This window comes from Pinus tabuliformis, chromosome J (assembly GCF_031772625.1).
Source record: "Pinus tabuliformis cultivar Carrire ecotype Pingquan chromosome J, CPIR1, whole genome shotgun sequence".
Taxonomy (NCBI): domain Eukaryota; kingdom Viridiplantae; phylum Streptophyta; class Pinopsida; order Pinales; family Pinaceae; genus Pinus; species Pinus tabuliformis.
Window position 1 is genome coordinate 212,562,847 of NC_142295.1, and position 20,491 is coordinate 212,583,337.

At 38.3% G+C, this 20,491-nt stretch overlaps 1 protein-coding gene across 1 annotated transcript in view; it reads right to left on the reverse strand.

Moving 5' to 3' along the window:
* Window positions 1-10,942: 10,942 nt before the first annotated feature.
* The window catches only part of LOC149226454 (uncharacterized), a 513,224-nt gene continuing 503,675 nt past the window's right edge, over window positions 10,943-20,491 (reverse strand). Inside the window, exon 16 of the mRNA XM_089377495.1 lies at window positions 10,943-11,391. Coding sequence (XP_089233621.1) covers window positions 10,957-11,391 — 435 coding nt within the window. The 3' untranslated portion in view covers window positions 10,943-10,956. The remainder of the gene's footprint in view (window positions 11,392-20,491) is intronic.

The window sequence follows — 20,491 nt, forward strand, 5'->3', positions numbered from 1 at the left end:
TGTACTATCTCTCTCTCTCTTTCTCTGCTGAACTTTGAAGAACTTAAAAGAAGAATTGATCAAGAATTTCCCCACACATTGTGGGGTTTGTCCCTGGCTAGCGCCACATTTTGTGTCCTCTTGTCTTGGCTTGTCTTCTGCGATTTACATTCATGTTTTATTTGCAGTTTACTTTATGCTGATGTGATTGCTAATATGAAAAAGAAATTAAATAAATTGCTCTAGCATAGAACATACCTAAAATTAACATCTTTTGGCTCCCACTGTCAACAATGAATTGCAACGGTGAACCCTTCACCCACATCTGTGAGTGGAAAATATGCTCCCCCTCCTCTGGATCTTCGGGCTCATTCTTGTGGATCTTGGTGGTGGCAACAGTGGCATTGGGCTCCGCATCAATGATTTGCTTCCCTTTGCCATTCCCCTTGTCGGGTTTTGACTCAGGGTCGAAACATGTGTTGATTTGGGGTAGCATCGGATGTGCTCTAGCCACGAAATTTGGTGGAGGTTGGGGTACATAATATCTCCAATAACCAGAAAGGGTTTGGGCAGATTCTAAACAGATCAGGAGATATTAAAATAATCAATATTTTTAATGGAGTCCCTAAGTATAAACTTAGGAAAAATAAAATATTAATGTGTATTAATATGAATTTGTGTTAGAATGGTCCAAAAAGACATGGATCAAGCCAGATCTAATCTTAGCTGTTGATTAGGGACTTAATATCAATCGTTGAGATGTCAACAGAAAAAGTATAAGAGGAGGCTTGAGGGGCACTTAGAGAACACACTGAGGGAGACCAGTCAGTTCAATTTCTGGAGCAGGGTTTGCTGAGAAATTGAGCTAGTGGTCTGGAGAGCAGTCAGGAGGCAGCAAGTACGGAACAGAGATATGGCAGATCAACGCAGAAGAAGCAGACACAAAGCCAGAGGAAGCCACACAGAGGCAACAGAGACTGCGCAGAGAGCCAGAAGGGGCTGCGTCATCCACGCAGACGCTGTAGGAGTGACGTAGAAGCCCAGAGAGGCTGCGTAGAGCCTCAGTAGGCTGACGTAGAGGGTTTCAGGCTGACGCAGAGGGTTTCAGGCAGTAGCAGAGGTCAGCAGGGCCTACGCTGGGTTTATAAAATTGTTGGTAGTTTGTCTATCTATGGGTAAGCCAGTTTAGCACCCTGTTGTACAAGAAAATTGCTGAATAATAAAATCATCCCTTGGTGCACCTGTTTTCCCACATTGGATTTTTTCGAGGACATTAGCCCAAAATAATTGTGTCAATGTGTGTATATGTTTGTTTCTGTATGACGCTGTGATATCTACAACAATATTTATTTTAATGCTTGTTGAAGTAATTTCATGAATAACTTATGATACAAGTAGGAAAAGTAAATCAATATCTATAGTGATAGAATTATCACATGATATCAGAGGAAGTAATTCAGGAGTCTGCATTACATTCAATAGCCCTCCTTGGTTCCACCATGAACTGATTGAGGGTGTTGACAACGTAGCAAATATCTGGCCTGGTATTGACTAGATACATCAGGGACTCTGAGTTGTCAGTATAGGGTGGGATCGACATCCTTGTTTTCTGATGCATCAATCTTCTTCTAGTTGGTGATCATTGGCGTAGCCATAGGTCTACAGTCTCCCATCCCGAACCTTTTCAGGATTTCTGTAGCATACCTTCCTTGCCCAAGGAAGATTTCTCCTTTCTGCTGCCAAACTTCCAACCCTAGGAAATAGTGCATTCGTCCTAGATCCTTCATATTGAACTATGTGGCTAGATTCTTCTTGCAGTCTTCAATGAGTTTGGATGCTCATGTCAAGAAGAGATCATCCACATATAATACTAAGATAAGTGGCTCGCTCTCTACGACCAGATAGTAGAGATTCGGATCCGCGTCACTCTTGAAAAACCCCATCTTCTGCAAGTAGCCATCTATTCGACCATACCACGCTCTTGGTGCCTGCTTCAACCCATACTAGGCTTTCTTCACTCTACATACATAAGACTTCTTCTCATGAGTTTCAAAGCCCTCTGGTTTCAATGGATTTTATCACAGGTTTACCCAGGTCTGAGGGAAAGAGTGTCATCATGGTGGTAGTTGACAGACTCACCAAGTATGCACACTTTTGTGCATTATCACATCCATTTAAAGCCAGTACAGTTTCTACTGCATTTATGGAAACAGTTCAAAAGCTACATGGAAACCCAAAGATTATTGTAAGTGACAGAGATCCCATTTTCACTGGAAATTTTTGGACAGAATTATTTTCTTGTCTTGGTACTCAGTTAGCTCATAGCTCATCTTATCATCCTCAATCTGATGGGCAAACTGAGATAGTAAACAAATGTTTGGAAGGATATCTTCGTTGCTTTGTATCTGATAAGCAGACACAATGGGTCAAATGGTTGCCTCTGGCTGAATGGTGGTATAACACTTCCTTCCATACAGCAACAAAAATGACCCCATTTATGGCACTTTATGGGTATCAACCACCATCCATCACATCATATTTAAGAGAAAATTCTAAGGTTCAGGCAGTGGAACATCACATCGAACATCAACAACAAGTCCTGCAACTCTTAAAGGATAACCTAGTGTTGGCACAAAATAGAATGAAACAATAGGCAGATCAACATCGCAGTGAAAGAAGTTTTGATGTAGGTGATTGGGTATTCCTACGGCTACAACCATATAAGCAAATGTCCCTAAAGCAAGCTAAGAAGGATAATAAATTATCACCAAAGTATTATGGTCCGTACAAGGTGTTGCAAAAGATTGGTACTATGGCATACAAATTGGAGCTTCCTGCAGCTTCTCGATTGCACCTAGTTTTCCATGTTTCATGTTTAAAGAAGGTTATAGGTGACAAGCTCCCAATTCAAACAATATTGCCAGAACTTGACGAGGAAGGAAAAATTATATTGGAACCGGAAGCAGTCACAGAAACAAGAACTCGACAGCTACGAAATCGATCAATTTCAGAGTATCTTATCAAGTGAAAGAACTTATCCGCTGAAGATTCCACATGGGAGGATGAGAATTTTATGCAGAAGTATCCAGAACTACTCAAGCATTGAGGACAACACTTTTTTGAAGGAGAGGGGCATGTTGGGTCCCTATAATACTAGTGATTACCCCATTACTATGGTAGTTATACCCCTTATTTATATTGTTGTGCCCCTATTACCCCCATATTGTTATTTCTGTGCCCCATAGAATCCCTCTATTGTTATTTTTGTGGCTTTATATTATTATTGTTAGGTCGGCTGGATTATATTGTGACTCCCTAGACTCCTATATATAGAAAGGAGGTTTTGTCATTTGTATCATCCAAGAATTGTTCATTTATGTAATGTAAAGGAGGTTGCCCCCTCGAAGAGGCTGAATTCTAAGGCGTGGATCTCTCTTTTCTATCTTTTTGTGAGCTGGTTTCATAACACCTGTTTTGAATGTAATTCAGGAGTCTGCAAAAAGACCAACTTCCTCAGCTCATATCTCCGAAAATATCATGAGAAAAGCTCTGAAATTCGGACCCAGGGTTCAGTGCCAATTCTTCTCAAATGGGTTTTTTTTGCGACTTCTGAAACGTCACAGAAAAAAAGTTATAGCGAAAATGCCACGATGACCTGTTTGGAGCAGCGAAACCCTAGAATCCAAAGCTCTGATACCAAATGTTATGAAACTAGCTCACAAAAAGATAGAAAAGAGAGATCCACGCCTTAGAATTCAGCCTCTTCGAGGGGGCAACCTCCTTTACATTACATAAATGAACAATTCTTGGATGATACAAATGACAAAACCTCCTTTCTATATATAGGAGTCTAGGGAGTCACAATATAATCCAGCCGACCTAACAATAATAATATAAAGCCACAAAAATAACAATAGAAGGATTCTATGGGGCACAGAAATAACAATATGGGGGTAATAGGGGCACAACAATATAAATAAGGGGTATAACTACCATAGTAATGGGGTAATCACTAGTATTATAGGGACCCAACAATCTAGTCAATACCAGGCCAGATATTTGCTACGTTGTCAACACCCTCAATCAGTTCATGGTGGAACCAAGGAGGGCTCATTGGGCAGCAAGCAACCACGTTCTCAGGTATTTACAGGGAACAATTGATTATGGGCTCTTGTACAACAAGGGGAAGGAAATCAGGTTGAGTGGATTTACTGATGCAGATTGGGCAGGAAGTTCAGTGGATTGGAAAAGTACCTTTGGGTACTGTTTCAACATTAGATTAGGAATAACCTCCTGGTGTAGTAGGAAACATAAGTCCATGTCTCTGAGCTTGTCTGAGGCAGAATATATGGCAGCAAGCACAGCGTCGTGTGAGTCCATATGGTTCAAAAAATTGTTGGTAAACCTATTCAGAAGAAATATGGAGGCAACCAAGATCATGTGTGATAATCAGAGTTGCATCAAACTCTCTGAGAATCCAGTATTTCATGATAGGTCAAAGCATATTGATAATCCGGTGTCACTTTGTCAGAGATTGTGTTCAACAAGGAGCTGTACAGTTGAGCTACACTCCTACAGGGGAACAAGTGGCAGATATCCTCACCAAGGCCCTTGGAAAGTCAAAATTTGACTACTTTAAGGAAAAGATGGGGATGGTAAAGAACCCCTTTCAGAAGTAGTGTGTTAGCAGCACGAACGAAGAGGGAGTTGTGGTGCAGATGTAGTGCTGGGAGAAAGGGCCAACAATAACACAGATGCAGAGGGAGTTGCAGTGTTGGGAGAAAGGACCAACAACAACATGGATGCAGAGAGAGTTGTACAGATGCAACAATGGCAATGGCAGAATCATGGGCAATAGTACAGGAAGCAATAATGCAGAGGATGTTGGGTAGGAAGGTTTAGCATCAGCACAGGTACCGATGCCGGATGATCAAAGTAATACTCAGTGAGGAGTATTGCTAGAGCACAGTCCTCGCTAAGGAGTGTTGATTTGGGGTAGCATCAGATGTGCTCTAGCCACGAAATTTGGTGGAAAGGTTGGGGCACATAAGATATCCAATACCCAGAAAGGGTTTGGGCAGATTCTAAACAAATACGGAGATATTAAAATAATTAATATTTTTAATGTGTATTAATATGAATTTGTGTTAGAATGGTCCAAAAAGACATGGATTAAGCCAGATCTAATCTTAGCAGTTGATTAAGGACTTAATCTCGGTCATTGAGATGTCAACAAAAGAAGTATAAGAGGAGGCTTGAGGGGCACTTGGAGAACACATTGAGGGAGACCAGTCAGTTCAATTTCTAGAGCAAGGTTCGCTGAGAAATTGAACCAGTGGTCTGGAGAACAATCAGGAAGTAACAAGTACGGAACAGAGAGACGACAGATCAGTGCAGAAGAAGCAGACGCAAAGCCAGAGGAAGGCATGCAGAGGCAACAGAGACTGCGTAGAGAGCCAGAAGGGCCTGCGTCATCCATGCAGAGGCTGCAGGAGTGACGTAGAAGCCCAGAGAGGCTGCGCAGAGCCTCAGTAGGCTGACGCAGAGGGTTTCAGGATGACACAAAGGGTTTCAGGTTGACGCAAAGGGTTTCAGGCAGTAACAAAGGCCAGTAGGGCCTACGTTGGGTTTAGAAAATTGCTGGTAGTTTGTCTATCGTGGGTAAACCAGTTTGGCACCTTGTTGTACAAGAAAATTGCTGAATAACAAAAACCTCCCTTGGTGCACTAGTTTTCCTACATTGGGTTTTTCCGGGGACATTAGTCCAAAATAATTGTGTCAATGTGTGCATATGTTTGTTTCTGTATTATGATGTGATATCTGTAGCATTATTTATTTTAATGTTTGTTGAAGTAATTTCATGAATAACTTATGATATAAGTAGGAAAAGTAATTCAGTTGCTGCATTGATAAAATTCTCACAACATGCATCTGATTCGGAAGCCTTCAACTCAACCACCAGTGACTGCTTGGTCTGATACTCACTGTCATTGTGAGTGGGGCTCTTATGGAACTCACACCACTTTCCTGTGTACTTCTTTGACTTCATGGTGTTGTTTTTTTCTTGCGGCTTCGACGGGTTGTCTTGGGTCACCCCGCCTTGGCTTTGTCATTTGTTCTTTGGATTCGCAGATCCAAAGTCTCGCTTCTTTTGTTTAAACTTCTGCTTGATTTTGACAGCATATCGGTATGTCGTGCCGAGTGAAGAGATGTCCAAGAACTCCATTTCTTCTTGGATGTACCTGTGTAGGCAGCCGCGGTATTTGAGTACCAAATGTAGCTCAGAATCCTTGATACCCAACTGTGTGCGAAGGGTATGAAAAATGTTTGTGAACTCCGACACATCTTGGTCCCTTCCCTACCGCAGCATGGTCCACTTTATGTATTTGTCCTCATAGCTTTTGATAGGGTAGTACTACTCCTTGATGGCATCCCGGAATGAATTCCAAGTGGGTGCGGCTGAAAATAGTGAGCCTGTACTTTCATCCTTCTACTTGCAGTAGGTTTCCCACCAGTCCTTGGCGTGGGGGAATGCTTTGAGAAGAGCGAAAATAATCTTTTCCCGACTGGAAAAATCATGAACAGAAAAATAACCCTCTAACAGATTTAACCATTTATCTACAACATCCATGTCTATTTGACCCTCGAATATGGTGATTTCAAAATTAGCTTGTACCTTAAATGGTGTGGCATTTCCAGAGTAGCTGTTGGAAGCCAATGCGTCGCCTCTAGGTAGCTGTTGAAGGATCTGGGCAAAGCTGTCCATCATCGTGTTCCTTTATCGCTCGAGGGCCTCTTCGAGCAAGATTTTGATAGGATCTCTTACCCCTTCGTCTTTCTTTTCATCCGCCATGGGAGGCAGTCGGGATTTGTGACGCTGGTCTTGCAAAGGTTCGACCAGTTCAAGCCCTAACTCCTTATATCTCGACCTCGTTGGGGACATCCAAAGAAAGACAAAAAAAGAGCAGACTCCTCTGATACTACTGATTCGGATTTAAACAGGGATGCAACAAATCACAGAAATAACCATAAATACAAAGATGCAGCAGAAATAATACTTCATTTCATTACTGTAAAATACTGAAATATGCTTACAAACAAAAATAGAACTAAACTAGCTAGGGCGATGGTAGCTTATCTCTAAGAAGAGATGTGGCAACTACATGCCTCTGAATTGTGTTACAATGAGGCTTGAAGGCCTATTTATTGTTAAAAAACAATGGAAAACCCTAAACATCCAAAAACCTAACCATAGAAGATGAAACGCCAAACTGTGGGCTCTGTTTGGGTAAATTGGTACATCAACTTCCCGGGTTTGTAACTTTGGCATACGATCTATGTTTGATGTGCACAATATCTCATTAGAAAGATATATTCGAGAACTACAACTTTGGGAAGAGCAACATCAGTCCATAGACCCATGTTGCTCCCAGTTTTCCCAAAAAACATCGTTTAGGGCCTCAAAACAGCGCCAGAAGTTTAAGACCTGAAAAACTGCTAAAAATAATAAACTATGCTACAATTAAGGAAACTGAAAAATTGAAAGAGACAGTTTTGGGGGTCCAAGTAGGATAGATGGGTGGCCACCAACATCCACCTGGACCATGAGGAGCTGCCGGAAGGATTTTCCGGGGTTTCAGCCAGGAGATTTCTCTCAAACTGTGAGGTATAGCTGCTAAGGAAATTCTCAGTTGGGTAGGCCAGTTTTGGCACCCAGATTGTACTCTGATACTACTTAATAAGAAAACCCTCAAATAGCTGCATCGATTTTCCTGCATTGGATTTTTCCGGGGACATTGGTCAAAAAATAATGATGTCATGTGGTGTGTTTATTCTTGTTTCTTTTAGTTGTTGATCTGTAATATGTTGAGCATGCATTGGTGTTTATTTTCAGTATTTACTTTGTAAATAACTTGTTAAAGAAAAATTAACAAGTGGGTAGGAATAAATAAGAAAAAGTGCATAAAGGGTTTCTAAATTAAGTAAACTTAGAAACTTCAACATGAATCACATCCCATTATATAGGAAAACAACTAAGAAAAATAACTAAAGGGCTCTATTACCATTGATAAGTCAGTAAACAAAAGGTTGGTTGGCATATGCATTGATTGAACCATGAATTCTTGAAGAACATTCACTTCACCACCCTGAGAACTAAGGAAAGCATCAACCTTAAGTAGCTTAAGTTTACTGTTAAGGTCTAGTAGCTTCAACATCTTCCTGAAAGATTTCAGAGTTACAAGGACTAAATTCTTTCCTTGCAAAGAAACTTTGATAATCCTGGTTTTGGAATTAAATCAACAAGTGCACCAAGAAACAAGTTCTTTAAAATCAAAGATCACAGGAACACATCCAACATTAGCAAGGCTTGTAGTCCCAATTCTACAATTGAGCTTTTGCTTTGGCATTAAATTCAAATACCACGCTTATGTCATTGACCAATGAAATTTTTTATATTGTCAAGCGAGTGAATTGGTTGTATCCCCACAAAATGACTCCTTCCTTTTACTCACTATATTGCTTTATTATTCCAAGGCACCTTGATATACATGATAGATAAGTGTTGTTTTATGGAGCTCTTAGTTATTTAAAAGATTGACTTATAGGTAAGATTTACTAATACATCCCTTCGTCATGTAGTGCCTTCATTGGAACATGCGAGAATCCTTATTACTTATAGGTAAGATTTACTAATACATCCCTTCGTCATGTAATGCCTTCATTGGAACATGCGAGAATCACAATAAGGGGTTAATAACCCATGACACATATTTCATGGAGTAATGAAAGATCTGATTTGCATAATGCCATATTGCCACCTTTACACCTTGAAGATCATGCTTTCGTAAATGAGCTTTGTATTATCCTCCAACGGAGAAAAATGAATATTTTCATGATTCTCACTAAGTATGGCTTGTAAGCAAAGAGACCACTTTCATAGGTTATATGATATATTGGTGTGGAACTTTGGATGTGTAGAGAAATATGATGTGCAAAAGAATGGTTGTGCTGGGAATGGGATGTGCAAAGATATGGTTGTGTGGAGTCTTCCGCACACTTGTGAAAACGGATAACTATATGAATAATGTGGATTCGTTGTGAGTGGGGCGGAAAGTGTGTGGAGTGCAAAGCTCTTGTTCGGGGTGAAAAGTTTTGCACAAAGCTTTGGAAATATAAATACGGGATTTCAAAAGAGAAACGAGAAGTATAAATGACGGGTAGGGAATGATGATGATTTAAATCAAGGTAATACATGAAAAGGGGTCAACACTTCTCTTTTATGTTCATTTATTCCTCTACTTAGGCCTTCAACTACTAGTAAAAAAAGAAATCATGACACGGAGACATGTTGTCATCACCCCTTTAAAGGAGTTAAAAACCTGGTTGCATGACCATTTATTAACATTGCAAATGACATTGATTACAACCCTTTATCCTATTTACCATATATAAAATCATTCCCATATGAATTAACATTAATTTTAGATACAACCAACTCACCCTACCATATACCTTAGATATAGCCACCTTTAGAACCATGGAAAGCATCATTAGTATTTTTATTGCATGAATAGCTTATTGAGCTACCTACATTACATCATATGTCTTTCATGTTAAAATCCAAATTGTTTTGGAAATGGAGTCAAAGAAGACTTTGTTTTATTTGTGTGCTATAATTTTGGAAATTATTTTGCAAATTGCACTACATAAGGATATCGGCCTAAAGTTCTGAAATTTTTTAGGGCTATCCTTCGTTGCAATGAGGGTAATGAAGCTAGAGGAGATCGATCCTAGAACCTTTTGCAAAGACCTTGATTCTTCCATAGATCCTCCTTTATTAAATCCTCATGTCCTAAATAAAGCTCCACTGTCCACCCATTAGGCCCCAAGCCTTTTTATTCTTGAAAGGATTCTGACACTTAAGCTTCCTCTAGTTACTATTGTTGTTATGCCTTGATTCTATATGAAACTAAGAAAGTCGGAAGTCATTTCAATTATTTCTTCTCTATTTTCCCTAGGAGGAGGCTGGGCATATGAAAAATAAGAGATTAGCTTGGCAAACCAATGGTAGTCAAGACGTTTGTTTGGTTATTGTCTTTTCTATGAATACATTCAACGTGTTAATCCAAGTATCTCTCTTTGCTAGAGGCTGTTATTAAGAATTAAGAAGGAAAACAAAGACATAGCGTCTCCCATTTTGTTTCCAATGTTAATCCAAAGTGGTAGAGATAGACTAGTTCCCTGAAGAACTAAGTTACATAATCCATAAATTTAGAAAATCAATAATACATCAATGGCATTTTCTTTTGGACCTTAAATCAATTATGTCATAGCTTATCTCCGATATCTCAAGAGTATCCCTTGAAATCAAGGACTAGTTACGAGTTTTAGGTAAAAGAAATCACATATTATACACTTGTTTTGGTTCAACCAAATAATCCACATAAGCTAATCCATAATTAAAATATTTTCATCTTTTCTAAACAATTTTGGAACCATTTTTCCACACATATATTTGATGTTTCCCATGCACTTATAAAATAAACCATCCCAAAAACCTGTCGTTTTACAAAATAATCTTGTCAAGCTCCAATCCTCTTACCTGTAATAATAGTTGTTATTTTCTGTCTGCTTGCCTCTGTCCAAAAGCATGTATCAAATAATGCTATTTGGTACAGAGAACTGAGAGATGTAGGAGATGTCTTTTCACACTGTATCAGAAGGTTTTACAATGGGAAGACTTATCAATAATATTCCCAATTTCAACACTATATTATGTTCACGTATCATGCAAAAGATCCATTCTTCAGATATAGCCCGCATACCAAAGGCATCAAATCCCAAGATATGCCCTTCTCCAGATATCATTATTAGTCTTTGTATGACTGGCAATGGAACCAATGTCGTGTTCGCACAATTCGCCGTGATGTATAATTTTTGCTAATGGCATTGAAAAGCAGGGTGCATTGTTACTTTTTAAGCCACACTTATATAAGAAAACCTTCTTTGTTTCACAACTAAAATGGGTTGTACATAAAACTTGCAGAATTCTACAAGCAACTGGTGAGAAGCTAATGCTGCAGCACAGAAGAATATTGAACTGAAGGTCCAACAGACTCTAAGCATCAAGAAAGGAGTTCTTGTTAACCTTTTAAGTGCTGTGTAAAAAACTATCTTAACTCGGCGATCTCTCCATAAGTCTTCGTAGATTTGTAAGGACTTAGCTTCAGTGCCCTCCATTCTGTTTGTTTGACCGGTGTTTTCAGCTGTTTGGTGTAAGGAGGTATCTTTCTGTTCCCTGAGAATTTTTGTGCCCCATTCATACAGTACATCTCTGAAGCTGCTTACAAGATGCCTGTGAAATGTAGTGGCATCTATGGAGACAAAAGTGCGTGCCAACGATGAAGTATCCTGCAAACCAAAGGTGGTATGAGTTCTCTGTGAAATAAGCTAAAATTCTATATCCAATGGCAGAAGTTCTGTTCTACAATTTTTTTGGCTAGTAGATTAAAATGATCATTAGTAATATTGTGCATAAACCCAATGTTTCTGTGTTACTGTTCATTGCTTGTAAAATAAAAAGAAAACTCCTGTATTTAATATTGTATTCAATTTGTTAAAGTGCACTACAATATGACGATATGTACAAACTAAATGTATAAAAAAATTGACTCTAGACTCTTTTTTTTACGGATATATTTTGTCATATTATTCTTGTTGTCCATAATTTTGTCAACAGTCTGAGGAAGCAGTGTGCAAGCAAGCCGATTTTTTTTTCAAAGATCAAAGTCATCAGTTAGTATGAATATGTCATTGTAAACCCAATTTCTGCAAGTTTTTATTGTAAATATGTCATTGTAAACCCAATTTCTGCAAGTTTTTATTGTAAATGAGGCTAGTATGACCATTTAATTATGTAACAATACCTAGGTAAGACTCTGATTTTGGCAAAATATTTTATCCTAAGAAGTTTTTAACCTCCCCGAATTATGTGTGTTTGTGAACACACATAGTCGGTAGAGTTTTTCTTCTAGCTTATATCCCAAAGCTAGGGTGGAATTAGTTGACAAGGTCTTAGGTGAGTCCTAGTGTTTATCGAGTCTGATGTAAAAGTGTGTTTAGGAATAATTTTAGTGCATGGTCTTTCGCAATCAGAAACCATGGCTAAATTATTTTATTATAAGCACACTTGGCTTCATACTAGATCATATTGTGTGGCCGAATTGGGTAAATTATTGAGAGTCTATGTCTAAAGGTGTTTCCCCTTCTAAGGGTTGATTTTTTAATTATTTTGATGTAAAAATATTTTGGTGCATGGTCCCTCGCAATCAGAAACCATGGCTAAAATATTTTAGGGTGGAAAAAATTATTAATCCCCTCTATAGTCAATTAATTGATTTTTCTGGCTAAATTAAATAAAAAATTCTAAGCCAGAAAATTAATTAATTTTGAGTTAAAATAATTATAGGGAAATTAATTTCTCTCCAAGTGGAAAATAATCTAAAATTTGAAAGGTAAAAAAGAAGTCAAATTTTGGAGGTTCTCCACCAAGGGGAAAATGGATATTTTAAGAAAATTTAAGCCCTTGGACCTTGGTGGTTAAGTCAAAGTCAATTTTTTGACGAAATTAATCCCAAATATTAATTTTTGGATTAATAAAACATGGTTTTTAAGAGAAATTCGAATTTTCCCTAAAAAATAAAAATTCGACGGTGGAGATTAAAAGATGATCAAGTTATTTTCGACGGTTGAGATTAATTGGACGGGGATCAAACCAACTAGCCATTATTTTCCACTTGGACGGGTGGGTTTTCTCTATAAAAACAAGCTATTGAGCTTTTATTTCCCATCTTTGGATGAGATAATTTTGTAAAGCATGTACTAAGCTACTACTTTGCTGGAAACATTTTTCTCATAATAGAAAGACTTTGGGGTTCAATTCATGGTGTTCTTCTATCTGCTGATCTGTGGTATGTGCTGGCTATGTGTTTATCCTATATTCAATATTGTGCTGAATATTTTTTCACTATCATTTCATTTGTCGGTGATAAGAATATTCTATTGGTACAAGCTATCTTAAGTGATCTGATTCACTATATGAATTAACAGTTTATCTTGAGAATTTATAGAGATTTACAAGTATGCTAGCCCTTGGGCTCCAAGTTCACAGACTGTGGGGAAGAACCGACCTTGTTTGGTCCCTAACATTTCATTGTGGTGAATTATTTTGCAGAAGTGTTTTGGCTGGTGTTTTTTTGAAATTATTTATCCATGCAATTTATCTAAAAAAAAATTCAAAAAGTTTATTTGATCTTGGGCTACAAAGAATTTATTCGCTAATGAGGGCTGAATATTTTAATTTGTAAATGTTGTAAGAATTTGTAAATTATTTTTTAACCCTTGTTTTATTTTGTAGCAGTTGGGGTTTTGAATTTTTGTATATATTTGGGGTTTTGGAATTCTTTCATTCATTTTTGCAGGTGGATCCTTAAGCCTCAAAGGAAATCGAATTATTTTGTGGAGGATCAAGCCCTAAGGCTAGGTTTTGAAGGGTTTCCCTCCAAGTGGGTCGTCCAGCCTAATTGAGCATTTTTGCTAGGGTTTTGAGGCTGATCTAGGCCTAGGAAGGCAAGGTATAGCTTCTGGCCTCCCTCCAAGCACAATGTCCAGCAAGGAAAGGAAGATGCTGGCCCTAAGGAAGCAAATTTTGGCATTTTTGTGGTAAATTTTTGTGATTGCAGGATTCTGAAATTTTTTAAGGCCTCTAAAGGCTTAGCTGTCCCCTCTTCTAGCCTCTCTTGGCCTATCATTGCCCTTCCTTGGCCTTTCTAGCCTCATCATTGGCCTTCTTCTAGCCCTAGCCTCCATTTCTTTGCCCTCATTCAGCCATTCTTCAGTCGTTGAGTTAGTTTGCATTGGCATTTTGTCTCTAACATCTTGTTTTGCAGCGATTTTGGAGGTAACTTAATGGTTGCAGGTAGTCAAGTTCATTGGAAATCTAGTCACTCATCTACAAGGCCATTAGGCCCATTGGTTTTCCCTCTAATCCCTCCTTGTCATCACTGTTTATATTTAAAATTCTGAAGCACTTTATGACAACAATGTATTATTCAGGGCCTAAAACCACTTAAAATAGTCTTAAATTCATTAACAATTCACTTGAGGCATTGAAAATCAATATCATGGTTAAAATAATTAGATATGAGTGAAATTTGAAGGACTGTTGGGTAATTCCAAAATCTGATATGTTTGCTACAACCATCTAAAATCACCTACAACAGTGATAAAATCATATAACAGTGGCATAATAATTAACTTGCAAGCATATTTCATCATTGGTAAATATTTGGCATTGGTTGGGCTTGCATTGTTTGGCATATCTTGTCATTTCTTGAAGGCTGTCATAAAAATCAGAGGTCTGATATATGCTGCATAAGGTCTGATATAAACATAGCAGTGGTGTCAAAAGTGGTTGACAATCATCTCTTTTCATTTAGCATTTGTTCTTTGCATCCTTGTGCATCTTGAATAAGTGTTTTCTAGTGAAATTTGGTGTTTTCCTTATTGCTGCAATCATTGGTCTCTTGGCTGCTCCATCTTGCATTTCATTGCATTTTTGCATCTCTTACATTAGCATATCATTGTTTGCATTTATATCAGTTCTCTAAAAGGATAATTGATTTGGCAATTGTTTGATAAGATTAGCCTAAAGAATCATATTGTGGATTAATGCTCTCTTTTTCTCATTGATAGCTAGCATTGTTGTATCTCTACTTGTCATTGCTATCACATTGCTAAGGAAGTAGATAATTGGATAACAAGTACATTGCTTCTTGTGGATTTACTAACTCATTGTGTTTTGCAAGTGAACTTCAAATATCTCAATTTATAATATTGCAAATCAATTCACTCTTGAAATCACTTGTCTAGTCATAATTATGATAAGAGAAATCTTGCAGTAATCTAATTGTGTTCATAAGAAATTCACCTTTTCTCTTTTGCATCTAATTAGCACATTTGCATTCTATTACAACCGAAGTAATTTTGAGAATTTGCTACCTGTGTTTAAAGATCATCATCTAATTGGCATTGTTGAAAGAAACATTGGATTTATGGTCATTTCATGAGCAATTGTCTATTGAGATCTTAACAACATTTTTTGGCGCTATCTATTTGTTTCATTGAACACTTTCTTTTGGTGAAGATTGTCCTTCTACATCGTTAAGTACTTCATTGTTCTAAATTGAATATCATTGTAATTTGTCTCTTCGTACTTAAAAGTTAAGATAACCACTCATATTTTGCACTTGCATTCTAGGAGTAGCCTTGCACTAATTAAAATTTACCTTCAAGCATAAGCTTGGTTGATAGAAAGATAGGACCACCTTTCTCACCCAGCTTGTGAAGCCTAGACCCTTTTTTCTAGTTAACATGGTGACCTTGCAGTCGTCAGAGCCACAATCTCTACAATGTTAGAGGCATTAGATGGTTAGAATTCTAGGGGAGGTATTGTTAATATAGCCTTTGCTATCTTCCCCTGGGTTTTTCTCTCACAACTTACACTAGAGACTAGCTTCAACATAGTTGAGAGAAATGATTAATCCAATTAGGCCTCTAATTTAAAATAAACCAAGATCTTGCATTTCACTTAGTTTTAGGTGTTGCATTTCATATAGGATAGTGAAGCATCCTAAATAAGTAGCTTTTCATCTGGTGGCTTGGTAGATAATTCACTTTAAGAAAGTAATTTGACTCCATTAAGACATTGGTCTTTCTAAGTAATCAAATCAAATCATTAAACTTGCTAAATTAAATAAGTTGCTAGGCCATTCAGTTGTGTCTCCTGGACTTGTCAGTTACCAATAGGTCTTTTGTCTTCACATCTCATAGGGACTACCCCCAATAGCCTAATGTTGGGAGACAACTAAAATGGAGGGGGGGGGACCAGAGTAATAGTCCCTGCCCTGATCGTTGTCGCATATTGCCTGTACAATTTGAGTGATAACAAGTCCCTTTTTTGAATGTACCATGTATGCCTCTACACTGATAGATGTCACTTTGTAAAATCCCAATATTCCATTTTAGATATAAAATATCTTTCATTCAAGACAAATGAATACATAGGTCCTATCTTCTCAACAAAAGAAAATACAACCAAGACAGAATTTTTTGTAGCATTCATACAGATTGGTCAATTAGAAAACGATGAAAATAATTTATATGATTTTATTAAGAATAAAACATGTGCTATGTGCATACATAGCCTCAGTGTATCTTCAATAACATTTATATCCATTAGAGACATCTGCATATTTATATAATAATCTGACTTTGTCACATGATATTTTTGGCTAACCTAAGTTAGATAAGGTGAGATGATTTTATTAATGTCCACAAATGAACACAAAAGTAGGTCAATGGGATTAGGAAGTACAATTGGCTATCCTTTGATTTCATGAACCAATCTTGCTAATCTATGGAGTCTACCCATGACATCCAAGATTTGATCTTTTTATTTTGTTCGTTAGGTAAGTGTTAATTTTAGATAACAATGGTATGTTGTATGCTTAGCACAATTTACTTCAATGTTCTTTTAGCAGCCCAATGACAATTTCCAATTATTTCCAGTAGAAATCACGTTAACTTAATCACATTGACAGTAGATGCAGATAGAACATAAAACATATGCAGAAAACAAGTCAAGACAAGAGGACGCCAGATTTGGTAGATGCCAGGGAAAAATCCCAATATGGGGAAAACCCTTTGATCAAATCTTCTGGTTATTATTCAATAGTTCAATAGAAAGAGAGTACAAAAATCAAATTAACTTGCCCAATACACAGTCAAATAAGCCCTGTCAAATTCTACAGTCAAATGCAGTGAAATCATCCCTAACCAGAAAGTCAATGCTGGTCAAAGTAGCAATAAAATGTCCTCAAAACAACTCGGTCTTCTCCAGTGAAACTCGGCTTGATCAGAAGGTCAAAATGACCCCAAAACAGTCCAGTCAAACTCAGTCAAAGGAGAGAGAAAACTGTTGTAATTTTCAGCGGTCAACCTGCAATTTGGTCTACGGTCAAAGTGCTAAGATAACCTTGGTTTATGTGCCAAACGCTATGGCTTGCTGAGAAATATTTCCCCAAAAGATCGAAGTCAAATGATGCCTAGAAGGTCTCGATCAATGCTGGTCAACAACCTAAAATTTCTGCAACTTCAACTTTGTGATTTAGCCCAGAGATTCTCAGTTTTTGTGCCCAGCTAGCTGTACAGCCTGCAAAAATCAAACTTTTCCACCCAAAATCAAAGTCAAACTTGGTCAAGAACACCTTGGTCAACGCTGGTCAAATTGTCCCTGAATTCTGAAATTTTTGGCCTACAATCTGTCCCAAAAAACTCGTCCTCCAACCACACGTGTGAGAGAGAGAGAAGCTGCCCAATAGTTGTACGACCCAATCAAAAGAAGAAAGAGAAGAATGTGTGAGTGAATGATGTCCGAATGACAAGAGAGGTCACTCCTATTTATACAATTCGTTGAGGGTGAAAGGACACATCCATTGGGCTTCTTGAGCCTATATTAAGTTGAGGCCGACCTTAACAATTTGTGCATGAGAGAGAATAAATTGAAAGTTCCACTTCTACTTGTCCAAATGAGATGATTTTTATATTAAATTTGGACCTCTCGAAAAGAGGAATCCAATGCAATAATCATCTCCATCATATGAGCTGTCCCAATGTGGAATTTGGTCATAGTTCCCAATTTTAACACTCCCTCTCAACTAGGGAGAACTCCACTTGCCAATTCGTCTGTCATCATCATGTACCATCTCTGTCATCACTGCTCTGCTGAACCATGAAGTAATAATGAAGAAGTGATTGAGAGTGAGTCACAAGACCTTACCACTCTCTACTGACAAAAGTCAGTCCATGATCCCAGATCAAGTTGTTGAACACCACACATGCTAGTCATAGGGAGTACGGCAGTCCATGATGTGTCTATCGGTAGTGCTATGGTCCCTAACCACTTTTCCCAACTCATTGGTCAGATGAGACGTACTTCCCATGAGTCTCAGACGCCATGGGTAGGATGTATGCTGGGGCATCGACAGGAGAAGGTGAACCACTCATCCTGCTCATATGCCATAGGAGAAGGTGAACCACTCATCCTATGCATATGTCAATCGTAGGAAAAGATGAACCACTCACCCTACACACATGTCAACCATCATGGGGTATCATAGGGGAAGGTGAACCACTCACCTTGTACATAGTGCACCACTTAGGGAAAGGTGAACCACTCACCCTATGGTCGCTCATAGCTCCAAGAAGTACCCCAAGCCCCTAGGAGATCCTAGAGCTCAGTGTCCAACTCATACAGTGCCCTCATAGGAGGGTCTTCGCACAACTCCAAGTCTCTCTCAGAAGGTTAAGAACTTGACCTTCTCCAATGTTAGAAAATCAGAAAGGTAGTAAATATTTTCTTGATCTTGATAATTACTTGTGATGTTTCTTATTATTATGATTCTTTATATCTTCTTTCTTTAGTTCATCAAGCAATTACAAAAACAACAACACATAAAACAATAGACACTAGATGTAGGCACATGCTAGGGCAAACCCCCCTCGAGGGGAAAACCTAGTCAAGCTAATTCTTCCTTTCAATAGTTTTCTTTGAGACTCTTCACCCTAGACCAAGACCAAGCCTTCCCTCCACACCAAGTCAACCTCCTAGAGTTTCGACCTCTTCCCAACAACTTTGACTATGCAACAACTTACGGCAACTGGAAGCTTCTAGCAACAGTGAAACTTGGAAGACTTCGATCTCCCAATCTAGGGCACGAAATAGAGAAAGAGAGACACCAAAATTTTGGTTTTCCTTGTCTCCTTAGACTTCCCCAAACTCACATTCACTTCAGCTTCCCGGCAACAAACTTCGCACCTTTTCCTAGCTACAAGAGAACTTCGCACTTTTGCCCAACAACAAGAGATTTTCACACTTCTTCTCAGCGACAAGAGAATTCAAACTTGATGAGAGAATGATGCTCCAAATGAATTCGATGACCTTCCTTTTATAGCCTTCTTGTGGGGTCGAATAGCATCCTTAGGCCAACTTGATATTCTCTTAGGCCGACATGGTGTGGAGGTTACATTATTCATATTTGACTCAATACTTAACCTTTTTACATGATTCAAAAGTCCAAGAAGGGTCACTTTAAATCTACAATAACTCTATAGACTCAGAATAGATCCTACAAGTCCACAATGGGGACTTTGATCTGAAACATGGTGATCCAAGCATGAAACCCATGCTTTAATAAGTCACAATAATAATAATAAAAATTCTTTTCTTTATTCTTTTGACAAGTACATTAAATGATGACTCAAGTAGATTATTGAAGACCGAACATAGTTACATTTTCCAACACCCAAGGGCTTCATGAGATTGTTTGTGACCTGCTCATCCATTCTGATGTGTTGGAGACTTATTGCTCCGCGTTGTACCATATCCCGAATAAAGTGGTACTTGATATCAATGTTGATTTTTGGTAACATCGGATGTGCTCTAGCCATGAAAATTGGTGGAGAGACTAAGGCACATGAGTTCTCCAAGACCCAGAAATCGTTTTGAGAAATTCCACTCGGATGAGGAGTTATTAAAATAATTAATATTTTTAATGGGTTCCTAAGTCTAAACTTGGGAAAATAAAAATATTAATGGGCATTAATAAAGATAAGGGTGAGAAGCTTTTAAGAGATGGGATCAAGTCTGTTTTAATCTTAGCCGTTGTTTAGAGATTTAATCTCGGCTGTTGATTCATCAACTGGAAAAGTATAAGAGAAGACCTAAGGATCATTTGGAGACACACCGGCAGATACTCAGTATCTCAAGGAAAACCAATTCTCAAGAGAAGGAGATCGATTTCAGAGGGAGAGTTGCAGGGTGGAGGAAGAGGAGGGCATCAACAATAGGCTGTGTCTGAGGAGGAGGTGACGTAGGGACAGTGAGAGACAGCGCAGAGAGAGACGCAGTCCAGAGGAGAGACGTAGCCCTCATGCTGAGCCACGCAGAGTGACATAAATGTAACACAAGGGTGGGAGAAGGGTCTCTAAAGTGTCAGAAAATTGCAAAGGGAAGTCTCAGGTGTTTTCTTTCAGTTTCTCTGTAGAATCATTCCTTGTAAAAACGATTGCTGTTGAAGATTAATAAAACCCTCATTTGCTGCACCGATTTTCCCGCATTGGGTTTTTCTTGGGATAACTGTCCAAAAACAGTTGTGTTGATGTGATTGGTTCTTGTGCATGTATTTTTCTCTTAGTAATTATGTGATAACTGCGAAAAATTTATTTTAATATTTGCTGAAGGGATTTCGTAAATAACTTATTGTGAAAAATTAGTAGGTAACATAAATCAGTTGCTGCAGTAGAATTTCAATTGATTTCTTCACATGGTATCAGAGCAGAGATCCAGCAACAGGAGAGAAAAATCGACTATGGGTCAAGAGCATGATGCAGA